The sequence below is a fragment of the Octodon degus genome, unplaced genomic scaffold (assembly GCF_000260255.1).
Source record: "Octodon degus isolate 3935 unplaced genomic scaffold, OctDeg1.0 scaffold00026, whole genome shotgun sequence".
Classification (NCBI taxonomy): domain Eukaryota; kingdom Metazoa; phylum Chordata; class Mammalia; order Rodentia; family Octodontidae; genus Octodon; species Octodon degus.
The window spans coordinates 10,179,677-10,198,056 of record NW_004524602.1 but is presented as its reverse complement, the minus strand read 5'-3'; the positions used below and the strand labels follow the sequence as shown (position 1 = coordinate 10,198,056).

Sequence of the window (18,380 nt, the reverse complement as noted above, 5' to 3'; positions counted from 1 at the left end):
CTGGAGAGTTGTGAGTTTCGAACTCCAGCAACCTGAGGCTGACAGCTTTGCGGAAGCAGGCACTTAAAGGACTGAGCTAGAGCCAGGCTCCCCAAGCCCCTCTTGTCAGGTTTTTAAATCTTAAATTTTTGTAAATCACTAGAGCATGTATTAGTAAGGAAACAAAACTAGGAAACTTCTAAAGTATGTAGACTTAAGTGGCCTGTGTTTTCATTTTGGTCATTAAGGTAGTTTTTAAAAATATGCTGATAGCTGGGCTTGGTGGTTCACACCTGTAATCCTAGCACCTGGGAGGCTGAGGCAGGAGGATCACTGAAAATTCCAGGTGAGCTTGGGCTACATTCTAAATTCAAGGCCAGCCTGGGCCACAGTGAAATCTGGTCTCAAAAAATAAAAAATCTGCTGAGAATTTCCATTTTTAAAAAATTCTTACAGGATGTTACTTTTGTTTTTTACTTTAGTGCTGATTAGCCAGTTTCTCATATATACAGTTTTTTAAAAAGCAAAATCATTCGTGAAGTGATTTCATTCTACAGGGATTTATTCACTAGTAAGAACTGCAACTCTACTTCGAGGAAGTTTTGCATAGTAAACTTAATAGTTAAGGGAATTTAAGTAAAGGGTTATTTTTATTGATGTGAGATGGAACAGTTTAAATGTGAATGTAACATGAGGAAAGATACGTGAGGAAAGCCCAAGCCTTTTAATCTTTTTTACAAGTAGACAGAATGTGGTTAAGGCCCTGTGGAACACGACTGAAATAAGTATCAATCATTGTTCCTGTTTACAAATACTGTGGGAGACACGAATAGTAGTAGTCGAGTAAAGTTTTCCGACTATATCTGGGTACTGGTCTATTGCTTAAGACTTTTGAGTCTCATTGCGGGTCGGTAGTAAGTAACCATCAGCTGATTGTTAGAAGAGGTGGTCATAGGAACATTGCTGTCTTGCATCTTGGTAGTTTTTCTTTCACAACTTACAGTTGAGCAACTCGTGTTCTGCTGAATCTGGAAAAACTTGTCTAGATGTTAGCTTTAATGGATACGTTTTATTTTAAAGACTTTGCTTGGCACACTCCTGTAATCACAGCACTCAGGAGGCTAAGGCAGAAGGATTGTGAACACAGGGCCAGCCTGGATCATGGAGAGAGACCCTGCCTCAAAAAAGCAAGCAAAGAAGATTTTGTGAGGTTAGATTATGAATATAGTTGAGGGAGTAGGAATCTCTCCCACATTTATGAAAGGCAGTGTGAAAATGATCAGTTACTCTTTCAAGTGATGACTTTTAGAACTAGTATACTGTGTGATGTAGTGACCTAAACTTTATTCTACTAGTTTGCCAGAAAAAGTATAAGTCTGGAGTGTGTTTGAAGAAGTTTTTATTAAATATAGGTAATTAATATGTGTACTGTGATTTTATAGTAATTAGGAATCTGATTTACTATGTAGAGAAATTTACTATTATATGTTAGAAACGATGTTAAAATTCAGGTGATGCTAACCATGTAATGATAGATACTAGGGATTCTAACAGTGTTTAATGTGTAGGTGCTATTTTTTACCTTATGTTTGTGTTATTTAGTATAGATAGCTGTCATTGTAAAATGTCTAGCTGGAAGTAATTTTAACTTCAGATTCTAGTTACAGACAGCAGAAAAAAATCCTGCAGGATGTGATTGTATAGTTTATCAAATTTTAATGAGGGGTTGGAGGTTTAAGTCTCTGGTAGTAGAGCTTGTTTTTATTAGCATGCAGGAGGCCCTGGGTTAGAGGATTAAATCCTGTCATTTGTATTTAAATAACTATTTTGATTAAAAATTAGACATTTCTTCTGTGAAGAAAGTTGCATGAAGTTTTGTCTTTTAAATCAGAGTAAGTTTTCTGTTGTTGCTTAGATAACTTATTCTTTCCCTGGATTTGGATTCTGTTCATCAATCCACTGTCATCCATGCATGTATTTTTTTATTTAGCTTAATTGGAATCTTACCTGTTCTAGTTTCTCTTTTGGTAGCTGTAAAGAAGCAGCCTCTTTGTCACCTTGCAGCCTCTTTCTGGCAGTACTGTTATACAACCAGGGCCTTTTGTCATTTAAGGTACCCTTTAACAGGTTGTTTTGTTTTAATTATGGTGATATTGTCTGTGTCTAGTTGAGATAACTTTTATACTGTATAAAGCATTCCCAAATTTTGGGTTATTTTCTGATGAGTGCTTTTTTACAATGTTAAAAATAATTGGTTACTTTGAGAAAACAAATTCCCTAACTATCTGATGACAGAGAGATTTGAGGTTGGTGGGATAAGGAACTTTAATCATTACTTAGAAGTGGAGGTTGAACAAGACAAAGCCCAAACTGGAACGTGCTGGGGTTTTTATGAGAGCAGAGGGTTTCTTTGAGATTTTATTTTTGCTGTAATTTTCTGATGTGGTCAAATGTCTTGCTTAGATGTACTCATTGACCTTGACTTATTTGAACTTCTCCTGACTAATGCCTGATGGAAGATGCCTGCCTGTAAGGTAGAAATGTGATCTTTTGGTTTTCCTTTCTTTGCTGTTTACTCCTCAGGGAGGATTTTGTATCCTGATAGTGTGAGGGCAGAAGTGATTCAAAGATTACTTTAGCAGAACATGCAGCCTCTTCTCCTAAGAAGTAACAGTGGATATATGAAAGTTGCTTTTTAAAATTTTTATTTTGGTTTTTTTGTTTTGCTTATCACCTATCTTGTTTACCTGTAAATTTGTAGTCTCTTACTGAAGCTGGGACTTCACTTGTAGAATGGTGAACCTTGGAAATGTCAACTGATTATAAGATTGAAAGTGCATTGTTTTTTATATTGTTTTTGTGACCTTGACATCATCTTCACTTGGTATCCAAATAAAAGCATTTAATATGATATCTGTGTTTGCCACAGCACTTTGACACCTTTTAACTGGCTGCATAGTTAGAAATAGCCACTGTGTGCTGCACAGAGTCCCTGCTGCCTAAGTATATTTTGCTGAATCAGCAGATAGAGGAAGCCAGAGAGATTCATTTGATAATGTACTCCATCCAAGATTGTCCAGAGGCCGGCTTATATATGATCCTGTGACAAGAAAAGAATGCATAATGGACTCTTGCTCTGGCCAGAGTGCAGTGAGCTCTTACAGATTTTTACCTATCTCCCTACCTGCACCCCCAGAGCCTGGTCTTTTGAGTAAGGCCTGATCTTATTCCTTGGCTTTATTAAGCTTGCATGTGTGATTTTTCTATTCCTGGTGTCTAAATCTGTCAGTTAGTTTAAACAGGTAAGAAGAAACATTCATTGGTAGTCAACAGTGGGAATAAATGTTTCCTAAAAATGTTCATTAGAATTCTCACAAATGAAAAAATGTCTAGCTTAGATTGTATAAGCTGGTGAATTCATTTTATAAGAGTTTTATTTTATTTATGTGTGTGTGTGTGTGTGTGGCCAGCTCAGCCCACCAGGGGGCGGGGCTGGCTGGCATGTGGTGCTGGGGGATTGAACTGCGGTCCCTGCACTTTGCTAAGCTTGTTCTAAGTAGGTGCTTTAGACCACCGAGCCATCTCACCAGCCCCATGGTGAATTCATTTTGATCTTTATATTTACGTAGAAAAATGCTTTCCAACAACTTGTTCTAATTACCTGTTTCCCCATTTCAAAAAATTCTTAGGTGTACCCAAATAACTTTGGGTAAAAAATTTACTTTGTGACTAGGTGTGATGACTCAAGCTAGTAATCTCAGCACTGTGGGAGACTAAAGCAGGAGGATCACAGCTTCCAGCCCCACCCAGGCAGCTTTATGACCCAGCAAGACTTGTCTCACAATGTTAAAAAGCAGGGAGGAAGCTGGGGATGTAGCTCAGTGTGAAGGCCCTGGGTTCAGTTGCCAGTGGTGGTGGGGAATTAGTCATTAATCTGCCTGCTTTTGAAATCACAGGAGTAAGTTCCTAAAAACTTAATGAAATCATGAGTGAAAGTGCATGCCTTCCTTGCTCTGGCTTTGACTCTCAGTGTGTTAAAATTATTAGTGATCTTCCCAAGGGCCCAGTTTTTCCCTTAGTGAGGCAGGGCTTTTTTGGAAGGAGGGCTGTCTCTAGCCTTGTGTTAGTATAAAATCACTGTTAAGGGTTACTGTAGTTCTGTGATGGCAGCAAAGTTAATAACCCTGATGCCTGGTATTTTAAATGTGTTTCATCTTGCCCAGCTGTCCTCACATTACCCTCCCCGACTTTTATGAAACTAAGTAGAATATACTAATTCTTTTCCCGCCCACTAACACCCTTTGTTTTTCTGTCTGATACATTTTAAAAGCACAGTGACTCATTTAGTTTGGGATTTATCTTTCACATGATTATCTCCTAAGGTAGAAAAATTGCTGTAGCATTGATAGTAATTAATGCTTTTTGCCTAATGTACCTATGATTAGAATTGTGTTTTTAAGGAGTGGAGTGTAGCTCAATGATAGAGCCCTTGCATGGTTTATGTGAGGCCTTGGCTCGGTACCTGGCCCTGAAAAAAAAAAAAAAATTGTGCTTAAAACAAGATACTGTATCTGTGCTTCACTGATGATGTGTGGAAGTCATTATGCAGGCAAAAACAGGGTAAAAAGCATACCTTGGTTTTATTGATTGGAAATAGGATGCCTTATCTTTTTTTTTCTTGTACAAACTTCCCTCCTGTTGAAACCATAATGATAATTCTGAATGTATTTGCTTTATTCATCCAGCATTAATCTGTGTTTTCAGTTGTCCTTATTGGAGATTCTGGTGTTGGAAAGAGTAATCTCCTGTCCCGATTTACTCGAAATGAGTTTAACCTGGAGAGCAAGAGTACCATTGGAGTAGAGTTTGCAACAAGAAGCATCCAGGTGGATGGGAAAACAATAAAGGCACAGATATGGGACACGGCAGGACAAGAGCGATACCGAGCTATAACATCAGCGTAAGTCTCAGCGTTTTTAAGTTCTGTGATGTAGGTTGCCACTGGCTATTGGAAAAGTGCAGTGGTCCTTCCCTCACCTCTGAATACATTCCAAGACCAATAGTGGGGCCTGAAATCATGGATAGCATTAAACCCTGTGTCTTTGCATTTCATAGGAGCACTTTATGGCTATTTTTGGCATATCTAAATTACCAGCATTGCTACTCATGCTGTGAGTGGGGGGCATCGTAAATAAGGTTACTTGAACACAAGTACTATGATGCTGTGACAGCTGATCTGAGAGCCCAGGGAGCTACAGGTGACTAACGGACAGGAAGTTGGCCTGGGTGGATTAAGACTGTGAGAAAGTTCATCAAACTTAGGAATTGTTTACTTTTGGAATATTTCATCTGATATTTGTGGACTGTGGTTGACTGTAAATAACCAAAACTGGAAAGCACAGGCTCATGAGGGGGAATTACTGTACTGGTTTTTATTTATTCTTAATTTTTTAAATTTATTTTTAAGAATTCCAATATTAGGTGTAGGTTTTTTTAAAAATGTATAATCTGGAGTTCTGGTGTTTACTTCCATCTTGGCTTTTCTCTGATAGTTAAATCTGTGCTTCTCTTTTTAGATACTATCGTGGAGCTGTAGGTGCCTTACTGGTCTATGACATTGCTAAACATCTCACATATGAAAATGTAGAACGATGGCTGAAAGAACTGAGAGACCATGCAGATAGTAACATTGTTATCATGCTGGTGGGCAATAAGAGTGATTTACGTCATCTCAGGGCGGTTCCCACAGATGAAGCGAGAGCTTTTGCAGGTTAGTAACATGCATTCCATGATCTCACAGTCATCTCTCTGTTTTGCTACTCTTCCAGTGAAGGGCTAGGTTTTAATAGTTTCAGAAAGGTAAACATGAATACTCAGTAAGAATTGTTATTTTGAAAATTTATAGTTTTTGTTTAATTTCAGGTTCTTAAAACCCTAGTATTTTGGGGGCCGGGGAGATGGCTCAGTAGAATAAGCACTTCCCTGGCAAGCACAAGGATCTGAGTTCAATCCCCGATTCCACAAAAAAAAAAAAAAAAAAAAACCCACCCTATTATTTTGAGGTTTTGCTGCCATAACTTGAATACAACAAATGCCTTCTTTTTTTCTTCCTTGGAGAGGTAGAGGAAACGTATCCATTTATTGTGTGCTTCCTGACTCTTTCATACATCTCTGTTTTTTACCAGTGCCACTCTGTGTGAGTCTGGAGAGCAACATCCCAGGTAGTGCGAGGGACCAACAGGGATGCAGTTGCTTAGGACCTATAACATTTTTGGCTTCTTAGAAGCTGTCCCTGTCTCTTTGCCACCCATTATAGAAAGGGTGCTTTGTTAGGAACAACTACCAGAAAGCAGCACGGTGTATTGGCTGATCAAAGTCATGACCTTAACTACTGATTACATTATGAATACTTTTGCAGTAATGTATTTATTTATTTATTTAGGCAGAACCGGGGATTGAACTCAGGCCCTTGCCCTTGCCAGGGAAGTGCTTACTCCACTGAGCCATCTGTCAGGCCCAGTAATGTTTTTATTATCTCAGGAAAGAATCACTTTTGTCTATAATGGGTCTCCTGTGTACTGAGCAAGCACTGTACCAGTGAGTTAGGCCCCAGCTCTTCTAAAAACTTACTTCGTGACAGGGTCTTGTTAAGTTGGCCAGGCTGACCTTATACTCACAATGCTTCTTCCTCAGCTTCCCAAGTATTAGAAGTTTTTGGTTTTTTCTTTTTGCGGAGCCGGGGCTTGAACTCAGGCCCTTACACTTGCCAGGCAAGTACTTATTCAACTGAGCTATCTCCCCTACTTCCCAAGTATTGGGATGATAGGTGTGTGCCTCCATTGCCTCCCCAGGAGAGAGCTTGATTTCAAAATAGTTGCAGAATTATAAGTGAATGTCTTGGCCATGTAACTGGTAGGAAGCAAAGTGAAGAACAGAAATAACTGGGTATTTAAAAAGTTTTGAGAAATGTCATGTATTTCGAGTGGTAGTATTTAGATATGAATATTTTAAGTCGGTGAAAAATTTTCATTAGTAGTTTTAATTTCCTGAAGTGTAAATAGAATAGTTCCCTTGCTGTCCTAGAAGTTGTGGGGGTCTTTTTTTTTTTTTAATTTATTTATGTGTGTGTGTGTGGCCAGCTCAGCCCACCAGGGGGCGGGGCTGGCTGGCATGTGGTGCTGGGGGATTGAACCGCGGTCCCTGTGCTTTAGCCAAGCTTGTTCTAAGTAGGTGCTTCAGACCACTGAGCCATCTCACCAGCCCGGGTCTTTGGTTTTTACAAAAAAATTCTACCATTTTTTTTCCTTTTAAGTAGATCATATCCGTTGTTTTAAAACCTGCCAGGAGCTGAGGGTACAGCTCACTGGTAAAACACCTGCTTCACTTGTGCAAGGCCCTGGACTAGCTCTCCAACACCATGGAGGGAAAGTAAACAGTGTTGCCTTCTTGCTAGAAGTGCATCATGGGTGGGGACGTGGCTTGGCGTAATAAGCTTGCTCAGTAGGTTCACGGCCCTGGGTTTAAGCACCACCACTGCAAAACAGCAGAACTTGACAAGACTGGTTTTTTGTGTCTTCCCACAGAAAAGAATGGTTTGTCATTCATTGAGACATCAGCTCTAGACTCAACAAATGTAGAAGCTGCTTTTCAGACAATTTTAACAGGTAAGACTTACATTTCAGGTTATGCCAGTAGGAAATGGAAGTTTTAGGTAGGGAATTTAAACAAATGAATCAGGAAACTAAAGTCTGTATTGCAACATATGAGAACTACAGTAGCAAGAGCAGTGTAGAGGGCGAACTTAGTTATAGCCCTTGTTCATTGAGTTTTAGTTATCCTCATTCCTCTGGTTTATAGTGGGAAGAAACTTGAAGTAATTTGTTCACTTTCATGTGTTCACATCCATTGTTGTTTTTTTTTTTTTTTGCGGAACCAGGGATTGAACTCACGCCCTTGCACTTGCCAGGGAAGCGCTTATTCCACTGAGCTACCTCCCCGGCCCCCGACTTGCATGTGTTCAGACCTGGTATTCTATACTTCATAGTCAAAGTGCGAACTTAGTTTAAGTGTACTGTGTTTTTCTTAAAATGTGTTTTCAGAAGATAAATACTGAGATCCGAGCTATAGAAAAATGTAAATGCCCCTTGGAAATTATAATACGAAAAATTTTGCTAGAGGAAAGTGTATTTTAAAAATTTAAAGGAAGAAGCAAGGTGCACTTGTAGATAAAATCAGCCAGTGATTGCACCTAGAGAAGTTTAAATGAGCGGTGCGGAAGGGACAGAGTTCATGCTGTTTGGTAGTGTAGATAACCGGGTCACACTCCTGGGTCAGAGGAGGGGTTTTTTTGCTCCGAATGCCTTCAGGGCAGGGTTGTTTTTTTGTTTTTGTTTTTTTCCAGAACCAGGGATTGAACTCAGGCCAGGTTTGGCTGGCTTGAGTTGTGGGAATCGAACCACAGCAACCTGAGCCTGATGGCTTTGTTGAAGCAGCCACTTAAAGAACTGAGCTAAGGGGCAGGCCCCCAAGAGGAGGGTTTTATTTGTGCTGACTCATATTTACTCTGACTTTATTAAAATGACCAGTGTATCAGTAAATTCAGTCTTTAATCTTTTGATAAATATTTTGATGGAATGTTTTTAAAAACTTCTGAACTGTATATTTGGAGAATTCATGAATTAGACTATAAGGCTGGATGAAGTGGTACATGCCTGTAATCCCAGCACTTGGGAGGCTGAAAACAGGAGGATCACTGCACATCTGATCTGTGTATTGAGACCCTGTAGTCCCTGTACTAAAATACACACACAAATGAATTAGACTAGAGTCTTAGGGCCAGGGATATTGCTCAGTGGCACGGCGCCTGCCTGGAATGCGCAAGGTCCTCAGTTCAGTTCCCTGTACCAAGAAAACAAAACAAAAGAATATAGTCTTAATGTGAAGTTTTGAGTAATTTAAACAGTTCTGTATTTGAACTTTTCAGAAGGAATTGTTTATGGGATGGGAAGATACCTCAGCTCAGCAGTGTAAGTGTCTGTCTGGCAAGAGTGAGGACCTGGGTTTGATCCCTGGTGCTGCATGCTGTGCTGGCCCGAACCGGGCATGGCACACACTCATAGTCCCAGTGCTGGGGAGGCTGAGACAGGAGGATCAGAGGATCACTACGAGTGCGAGCTGCATAGCGAGACCCTGTACCAAATAAATAAAGATCAAAAAATGAAAAAGGAGTTGATGGCATTTTTTTTTTTTTTAAAGGAATTAATTTACTTTCTTGCTGTTACGGTTTGTGTCTAGTTGTCACCCCAAAGCCTCATGAAGTCTCAGGTGTCTTCTGGAGTTTGTGATTGATTATTGTGTGCTTAGGGGCTCTACCAGCCCTGGGGTGTATAATTTGCATTACAATGTAAGGAGGGGAGAGTGGCTAGGTAGCTGCTTGAGCTGCTGTCACTCCTTTGCTCTTGCTGTTGTGGCCACCATGAACAGTTGCTCTCTGCCGTGTGCCACTCTGCCTTGCAGCCAGCTGAGTATGGACTGAAACCTCCATTAACTGTGAGCTACATAAACCTTTCCTTCCCTAATTTTGAGTGTCAGGTATTTGTCCCAGCAACGAGAGAACAGTAACTGAGACACTTGCTATACTGTAAAGTTTTAACTTAGTGCAACATGTGTATTAGTTTTAATTTAGAACAGCGTGGATTATAGGGGACAGATTTTTAACTTTTTTTTTTTAGTAGTACATGGGGTTGAACTCTGGGCCTTGACTTTATTATTTTTCTGTAAAAGTGGAGTAAAGGCAGATTAACATGGGCTTGAAAGCCTGATTTGGTAATTTTGGTTTCGCCTAGTTTTATAATCTTAGGCAATTTATGTAATCATTTTAGGCCTTAAGGGTTTTTTCCTCAATACTAGGGCTCGAACCCAGGGCCTTTGCACTGAGCTACTTCCTTTGACCCCTTCCCCTTCCTTTTGAGAGTCTTCCTGAGTTGCTTGGCTTGAGGCTATGATTCTCTTACCTCAGCTTCCCAGAGTCCTGGGATTACAGGAATGTTATCATGCCCAGATAGGCCTTAATTTCTTCATATGTATGGTTCAGATATGTTTTGAGAGTTGCTTCCTTTTTGAGAGAGGACTTGTATTTTAAAAATCTAATGATGTAATTTCACTGCTAATGCTACTTACAGGTTCTTGTCTTTCCCAACCTGCAGCAAAGTGGTTTGTCACTGAGACATCTGCACTAGAGTCCAAATATCAGTATGAGTTAATGCTTGTAAAGAGTTTAGCTGAATATGAAGGCTCACACCTGTAATGGTGGCACTCTAGAGGCTGAGGCAGGATCACTAAATTCGAGGCCATCTTGCTTGAACTACATAGCCAGATACTGTCTCAAAAAAGAAAATTTTAAAAAAGGAAAAAAAAAAACCCTTAACTTCCTGATACATAGTAAACTAGTGAGGTGCTAATTGATAAGTTACTAATTGATCAATTAGTACCTAACCTAGGTAACTAAGGTATGAAAAAAACTTGCTAAAATAATTATTAGTCATTTATATACTGTTATTTGAATCTTCTCTTATTAGAACAGTAACCATAAGAACTAATTCTGGGGTCAGATAGTTTTTGGAGCACAGCACTTTAGAATCTTTTCTGTATCAAGTCTCTACAGATTGTTTCAAGAGAGTAAAACTTGCAAGTCCTACTTTTTTCTTTATAACCACCTCGCATAAATTCTGTTGAGTCAAAGTGTAGAGTACTAGATAGAGACCAAGGAGTTCTGGGCTTTTATACACAGGCTTCTGTAACTCAAGTCACTGAACCTCCCTGGCCCTAGGATTCATAATGGGGCTGGCCTTGAACTCACTGTGTAGCACAGACTGGCCTCAAAATCAGTGATCCTCCTGCCTCATCCTCCTGAGTGCTGGGATTACAGGTGTGTGCCACCACACCTGGCATCGTAGTTTTTTAAAATGTGAGTTAAGTCGCCCTAATGGTCTGTAAATCTGTAAGACCTATGAAAACCAGAGAAATTTTAGGCAATCTTTACTGTTGGGACATTTCCTGCCTCATCAACTCTTCCTTGCTATGTAGTTCTAGCCTACTTTCTGATCAGTTTCTAGCCTGACAATGTGTACTAGTGAAATGAAGTCAAATCGCCTGCAGTTAGCTTTTGTTATTTTAACATTGAACTTCTTGATTGTACAGACATGACTGCTCATAGAAGTGTTCTCGTCTTAAAGTTGAGCTGTTCTGGTCTTACAGGTGGAGAACAACATCTGGCTATTCTTAATATTTACAGTAGATTAAACTTAAGTTACTGCTTAATGTTGCTTGACAGCAAAGACATTTTAGTTTGCTTACTGCCCCCTCCCTGCTTGTACTCTCTGTTTCTTCAGCTTCTTCCAGAGATCTGAGTCTTGATCTGTGGTGTTACAGATTGCTCTGTGGTTTGACAAGTGTTAGGGTGTTTGGCCTAAACCTTTTTCCTCTTGTATGCCAGTATGGGAACATCAATGCATAACAAAAGGAAAGAAAATAATCTCAGATTGAGTTCTGCCTTAAATTTAACAGTATTATTTACCAAATATTCAGATGTTGCTGAAAGAAAAAAAAAAGCTTTTTAATTTTTAAGATATAAAATTATGTAGTGTTGAAAGTTACATTAGTGTTTGTCTTAGAATAGATCTATGGCATTCTTAACATCTGTGAATTTCAGAGAAATTCCGTAAGGTGATTTTTCCATTGAATTCGGGTTGTAGACTTTTGGCAGGGATTCCACAGAAGTGTTCTCAGTACATCTATCTGGCGCATGATAGCAGGCTTGTCATACTTATTACTGGTATTTTTACCTTTGGTTACTTGTTTAAGGTAATATTTGCCTTATTTCTTCATACAATCAGTAAGTCCAACATACCTTTTTGGCATGAAGAGTAAATTCTTAATTCTGTGGATGAAAGAATGTTATTTCATTTAGCTTATTGCCTGTTTAAAGAGGAGCTACAGAGCCAGGGAGTGGCACAAACTTGTAGTCCCAGTACTGTGCAAATTTGAACCAAAGCTGGGTGGTTTAGCCATTTAGCAAGACCTTCCTTCCTTCAAAAGAAGGGGGTAGGGTGGGGATGTAACTCAGTACGGAGGCCCTGGGTCCAGTCCCCTGCACCACAGAGAAAGGGGTAGAAGTATGGTGGGGGAGCTAAAGTTTTCATGTATTGACTTAGCAGTTTAGACAGAATCTTAATTATAGGAGTAGCTTTTTTTTTTTGGCACCTGGGAACCTCATTTTAAATACATGTGAATATATAAGATCAGAATCTTTGGTTTTGAGATAGGCCTTTGCTGTGCAGTTCGGCTGGCATTGAACTCACTGTGTATCTCAGGCTGGCCTCAAACTCGCAGCAGTCCACCTGCCTCAGCCTCTCAAATGCTAGTGTTACAGGTGTGCACCACCGTGCCTGGCTTCCGAATCCTTTTTGACCTTTGAGCAACTTGCTTGGTGAACAGTAGGTTTACAGAGATCTAACAAAAGCTTCTACCTAGGCTGTAGTGGAATAATTTAGATTTGTGTTGTTTTTACAAGTTTTGGAGGAATTAATCTTAACTTTTCTTATTCCCTAATTGGGAACCCTTGTCTTTAAGTTCCTTAGAATTATATTGCTGTTTGACTCACATGTCAATTAGAGTAGAAATAGACGTATGTCCTTCTAATTTAGCTTTACCTCATTGTATTTAGAGCTGTCTTATATTAATGCTACTTTATATTTAGATCTACACAAGATTCTTATAGAACTTTAAGGCAGGATTCCTTTTCTTTTTTAATCATACCTCAGGTTTGACACCTTGAAAAGGTTCCTGCACAGGAATGTAGTGTGTCCCATTCTGTAAGGAGAACATGCCCTTGAAGGGAAATACAGTACTTGCCTCTGGTTTAGCGAGGTACTTGTCCCAGCGTCATTGCCCTGCTGGAATGCGAATCATTTTTAATCAGATGTGGTACCAGCTAGAAGGCACCTGCTTCCTGTTTTCTTATCAGAGTTCTTTTTTTTTTTTTTTTTAAATGACACACCAAGCCCTAAATGACTTAAATTACTTAGGAGCTGCTAGAACTAATTATATGTGAGAAAAAAATTTTTTCTAATTTTCTGACCAGTAGTTTTCTTTCTCTCGATTGCCATGTTGGCATTGTTACCTGCGGTCATCTCTGTAGTGCTCGGAGTAGTGTGTCAGTAATCCTTTCTGAAAGAATGCAGTCCCTGCAGGCAACTGTGCTGCGCTACTGAAATGTCTTGCTTTGCAAAGAGCCTCTTTATTTACTTCTGTGTATTCTGTGAGAAGCCTGCCTTTGCTTCCTTCCAGTATTACATGTATTTACGTTTTACATAAGAGTGTGCAGGGTTTTTTTCTTAGGTAAATCTTCAAAACTTTTAAAGAAGTTCAAACTTACAGAGGTCACATTTAGTTTTTCACTCTTGAACAAGAAGATCCAGCCCATTTGTAGAGAAAAAACCTAGAACGAAAGGTACAGCTTACTCACAAATTGATGATTATTAGCTGCTAGCCTAATTGCGAGAAGGAAAAATTCTTTCTCTTTAGCTCAGCACACTCCCATCCCCTTCCCTTGTCAATCAAAAGGTTCTGAATGAAGACTCTTATCGTGTGTGTGTGTGTGTGTGTGTGTGTGTGTGTTAGTTAAAACCTTTATTCAGGGGCCGGGGAGATGGCTCATTGGAATAAGCGCTTCCCTGGCAAGTGCAAGGGCATGAGTTTAATCCCCGATTCTGCAAAAAAAAAAAAAAAAAAAAAACAACTTTATTCACCCCCTTATATTTATTATAATGTAGGTTTTTCCTCTTTTGTTATAGCCTTCTCATGTATAAATTTTTCTTGCCTCTTCTCCCAAAGCAAGAAAGGGCATACTGTGGTCATTGCTAGTTTACATATGAAGTTCACTACAGTGTCATGAAAGAGTCTACATATAGACTCTTAAATTGCCTTATTTGAATAATTAATTGTAGTTTAACTTTAATTTAGGAGATCGCTAATAAACACATTAGATTCTTCTAAGAGTCTTTTGGGATTTTAGCATATTTAGGAAATTGTGTTCTTCTCCATAGCCAAGAAGTTTTTTTAAAAAAGGTAGACTGAAAATACTTTGTTATTGTACTGGGGATCGAATTCAGGCCCTTGCGCTTGCCAGGCAAGCGCTTATTCCACTGAGCTGTCTCCCTGGCTGTTGAGGGGAGGAAATATGTATGTATGTATGTATGTATGTATGTATGTATTTTTTTTCCTTTTTTTTTTTTTTTTAAAGATGTATTTGGTTGTTGCAGGGTCTCACTATGTAGCGCAGACTCATAGTGATTCTCCTGTTTTCAGCCTTGCCAGCTATGCCTGGACTCTGGCTGGCTCAGCCCATCCTCAGGGTGGGGCTAGTGCAGCATGTGATGCCAGGGATCAAACCGCAGTCCCTGTGCTTGCCTAAGCAGGCACCCTAGTCTGCTGAGCTATCTCACCGGCCTGAAAATACATACTAAAAAATAGGGTGAACATACTTAAAATGATTTAATTTAGATCTATGTCTATAAAATGTAATTCTTTAAAACAAGATTTAGTTGAGGTCTTTCCTTTTGAAATAGAAAAGCTTTCTTTTTTTTTTATGAAAAGGATTTTTTTTTGTTTGGTTTTGAGACAGGGTCTCACTATGTAGTTCAGCCTAGACTTGAACTCACAGCAATCCTCCTACCTCAGCCTTCCAAGTGCTGGGATTACAGGCATGTGGCACTGTGCTGAATGAAAAAGAAAAATATTAAAATAGTGGTTGGTTCTAATCAGTGGCTCTTTGAAAGTAAAACATTAAATTTATATGTTCTCTTTTGGGTGTATCTTCTGTCATGTCTTTTCTAGCAATTCTGCATGGGTTTACTCTTGCTAAGTATTCGGTTTCTGTCTTTCAGAGATATACCGCATTGTGTCTCAGAAGCAAATGTCAGACAGACGTGAAAATGACATGTCTCCAAGCAACAATGTGGTTCCTATTCATGTTCCACCAACCACTGAAAATAAGCCAAAGGTGCAGTGCTGTCAGAACATCTAAGGCGTTTCTCTCCTCCCCTAGAAGGCTGTGTATAGTCCATTTCCCAGGTCTGAGATTTAAATATATTTGTAATTCCTGTGGCCACTTTTGTGTTTTATTACTTTACTTCCTCATACTTATTAATTCTTCCATGTCTTAAGTCCTTTGATTTTAGATTTATAAAATCATCCACTTTGTGCCGAATGACTGCAGTTTTTTTTTTTCTCCATGCTATGGCTTCACTGGCCTTAGTTTAATAAACTGAATGTTTGAATTCCTCAGTTATTGTTTACTTTTCATCATGAAAGCCTGTCTTTGTAGGACATAGTTCAACTTTCTCACTTGAAGCTCAGACCCATTGGTCTTGATCTAATCCAATGAAGACCTTAGAAGTAAGCTATTATTTTGCCACAGAGCCGCTTAGAAGTAGTACACTCTTCTCTCAGTGCAGCGTATATTTCGACAAATCTAAGAGTTGCCCTATAAACATAGCAGGATTTTGTGAAAATTTTCCATTATTCTGGAAGTCAATTTCTAAAATGCCTTAATAGGTTTATGTAGTTTAGTACATTTTGGTTTAATTTTTGTAAGTGTCATAATTGATGAGAAAGGAGGGCACTTTTTTGTGGACAGGGATTATCCTAATAAACACAAAAGATTGTTAACAGTTTGGATTACGTTATGATTTGGGCGCTGTAAGTTGAACAGTGCTGCCTGGCAGGCTAGGAACTAGAGAGACTGGTAGAAAGCCTTCTGAAGTGCCTCTGCTGCAGTGATTGAGCAGCCCAAGTCATTGAACTGATCTCATTTCCCAGCAGTAGATTATGTGGCATTTTATTGCCCAGGCAATAACTGGTTTAATGTTGGTAATATCAAATTTTGAAATACTAATTTTGTTTAAAAACCTTCAAGTAAGTGAAATACAACCTAGTTTTATCACCATATTCACCAGCAGGCACGGGTGATTATTTTAGCAATGCTAATATTTGAGTTTTGCAGTGTATAATGGAATATAGTCCAGTTAAATCTTTGGTTTTAGTATGTCTAAAGGATACAGTGAGAAGTTAATTTATGCTCAAGTGGTACCGTTTAAAGGCATGTATTCTTTAGTATGTAAAATGAAATAGTACCTTGATTTTAAATAGAATGCACTTAGGCATTAATAGAGACCTGAAGTCATTTTTTTCCTACTACGTTACTGGAATCCGCAGAGCAACTAGTTTCTCATTCAGAAATGTGCACACTAATACTTAGTTTTATTTCCTTATGTGGATAAGATTAAGCGCTTCTCTGCAGTTTTCTGAAAGTTGTCAACTGCAGTGGTAACTTCAGGATGATGGATATCTAAAAAAATATATGTGTGGGCTTGCATAGATTCACTATGTTTCATAGTTAATCTTCTGTGCTTTGCGGTGCTCATGATGTGTGGGGTGCACGGAAGGCATTGCTGTAGTCAGTCATTTCCTATGTAGCCATTTTATTGTTTTAGTGTACTGGTTATAAAGATACTATTATCTATTTGTAAATTGCTACTTTGTATTTTATGCATGCTCTGTAACTTAATTTTTTTTTTTTTTTTGATTTGGAATATATCTCATTCTAATAAACAGTTATAGGGGGTCTATTCTTTACGTTGTCAGATTACATTTTCTTTTGAATCCTTTGGATCCAGCCCTGGAATGCTTGAATCTGATGAGTAAGCTCTTAAGTGCTTGCATTATCAAGTAAACATTGAATTGGGGCATTAGTACGTGAATTCAGGTGTAATGTTAGGCCTCAAGTTCAGTTACATGTTTCTTGGGAGAAGTATTAATAAACATCAGGGAAATAATCTCTGTACTTCCATGTGTAACTGTGTCACCAAACACAGGAAAAGTCTCCTTCTCTGTTTTATTTCAAGTTGAGAATTGAGTATTTTGCTGCTTATTCCTCCTTTTCAGTTATCGCAACATTGAATATTCTTTTAACCTGTTATGTTATCCTGTAAAAGTCTTTCAGCGTTTGTACCTTGATTTAAACTTAAATGACATTGTCTCAAATGCTCTTTGTGATTTATTTTTTCTAATAGTTGCCACTGTGTAAGAGTAAGTTACCATTAGACATTTCACTGAGTGTGCTAAATTGTCATTGTAAAAAAGAGGTGGCAGCCAGTACCATTTGCCAGAGTTCTTTTCCGTTCTGAAGGGTTCCATAGAAGTTAGATTTCTTAAGAGTGGAGTATCAGAGCTAATTCTGTTTCTTTTGTTGTTAGAAAAATGAACATCTTAATTTTTGTCTTTGCTGACTTACTAAATAGGAATGTTTTCAGTGGTTTGAACTATTAGGATACTGTCTTTCATCTAGCTTAAAGAGAAAAACTACTATTTAGATATTTTTGGCCAACACCACACCACACGAGAACTTAATCCAACCTGTTCAGATTTCAACTTTGGGATTTTTAAAATTTTATTATTTTAACAGAGGAAAATAAATTGATTATCTCATGAGTTACACATAACATAAGCCTGAAAAAATTTAAAACTTGAATTTTGTTTAGGATCCTGTATGACCTCCATGTATTGTGGTGTGTTTTTTTTTTTAAAGATCAGAGACTGTGAAAGAATTCTTTTCCCCCACGTCACTGGCTGGGCTAACCACACAAGGAGCTGTGGCGCTGATGCTAACGAGGAGAGCACTGAGCTTTTCTCTCCTGCTTGGGCAAGCGCTGGTGTCGCACCTGTTTCTGGCACTACACAGATCCCCTTGCCTGTTCACCTATACAGTCTACCAGAGAAACTGGAGCTGTTGTTCTAATGTTTGAACAATGGCTGTGTTCTCCAAATTGTGGGAGCCTTATGCTAACAGTAAGTGATATAATATGCTAATACCATTGCATCTCATATATAAGGAGTAAGGGTATCCATTTTCTTAGAGATGGAGTTAGACGGAAGAATATTTGAAATAATACTTGTGTAATATATACATTCAAGACATATATTAGAAAATAAGCTAAACTATTTGACTTCAACATTGAAAGTTAAAGATTTATTTATTTAGGTTTTTTGAGGTAGGATCTCACTGTGCAGTCCAGGCTGGCCTTGAACTCACTGTGTAGCCCATGCCAGCCTCAAACTCTCAGTGATCCTCTTGCCTCAGCCTCCCATGTGCTGGGGTTACATGTGTGTACCACCATACCTGGTGATGGCAGATTCAGTACAAAACTAGACCTAGTGACAGAGGTTGTGTTACAGCTGTGCATTCATGTTCTTCCAGTTAATGATGGGACTAGATTAGGTCAGTTCTGGGGTTCATCCAACTTAATTCTCTGAATGAACTCTATTCGGATACTAAAGCTAAA

The 18,380-nt window shown here is 38.8% G+C and overlaps 1 protein-coding gene across 1 annotated transcript in view; it reads left to right on the top strand.

Annotated features, from left to right (window-relative positions):
- The window catches only part of Rab11a (RAB11A, member RAS oncogene family), a 19,393-nt gene extending 2,730 nt beyond the window's left edge, over nucleotides 1-16,663 (top strand). The window contains exons 2-5 of the mRNA XM_004628800.2: nucleotides 4,744-4,939; nucleotides 5,556-5,749; nucleotides 7,563-7,643; nucleotides 14,925-16,663. Coding sequence (XP_004628857.1) covers nucleotides 4,744-4,939; nucleotides 5,556-5,749; nucleotides 7,563-7,643; nucleotides 14,925-15,064 — 611 coding nt within the window. The 3' untranslated portion in view covers nucleotides 15,065-16,663. The remainder of the gene's footprint in view (nucleotides 1-4,743; nucleotides 4,940-5,555; nucleotides 5,750-7,562; nucleotides 7,644-14,924) is intronic.
- The last annotated feature ends 1,717 nt before the right edge of the window (nucleotides 16,664-18,380 follow it).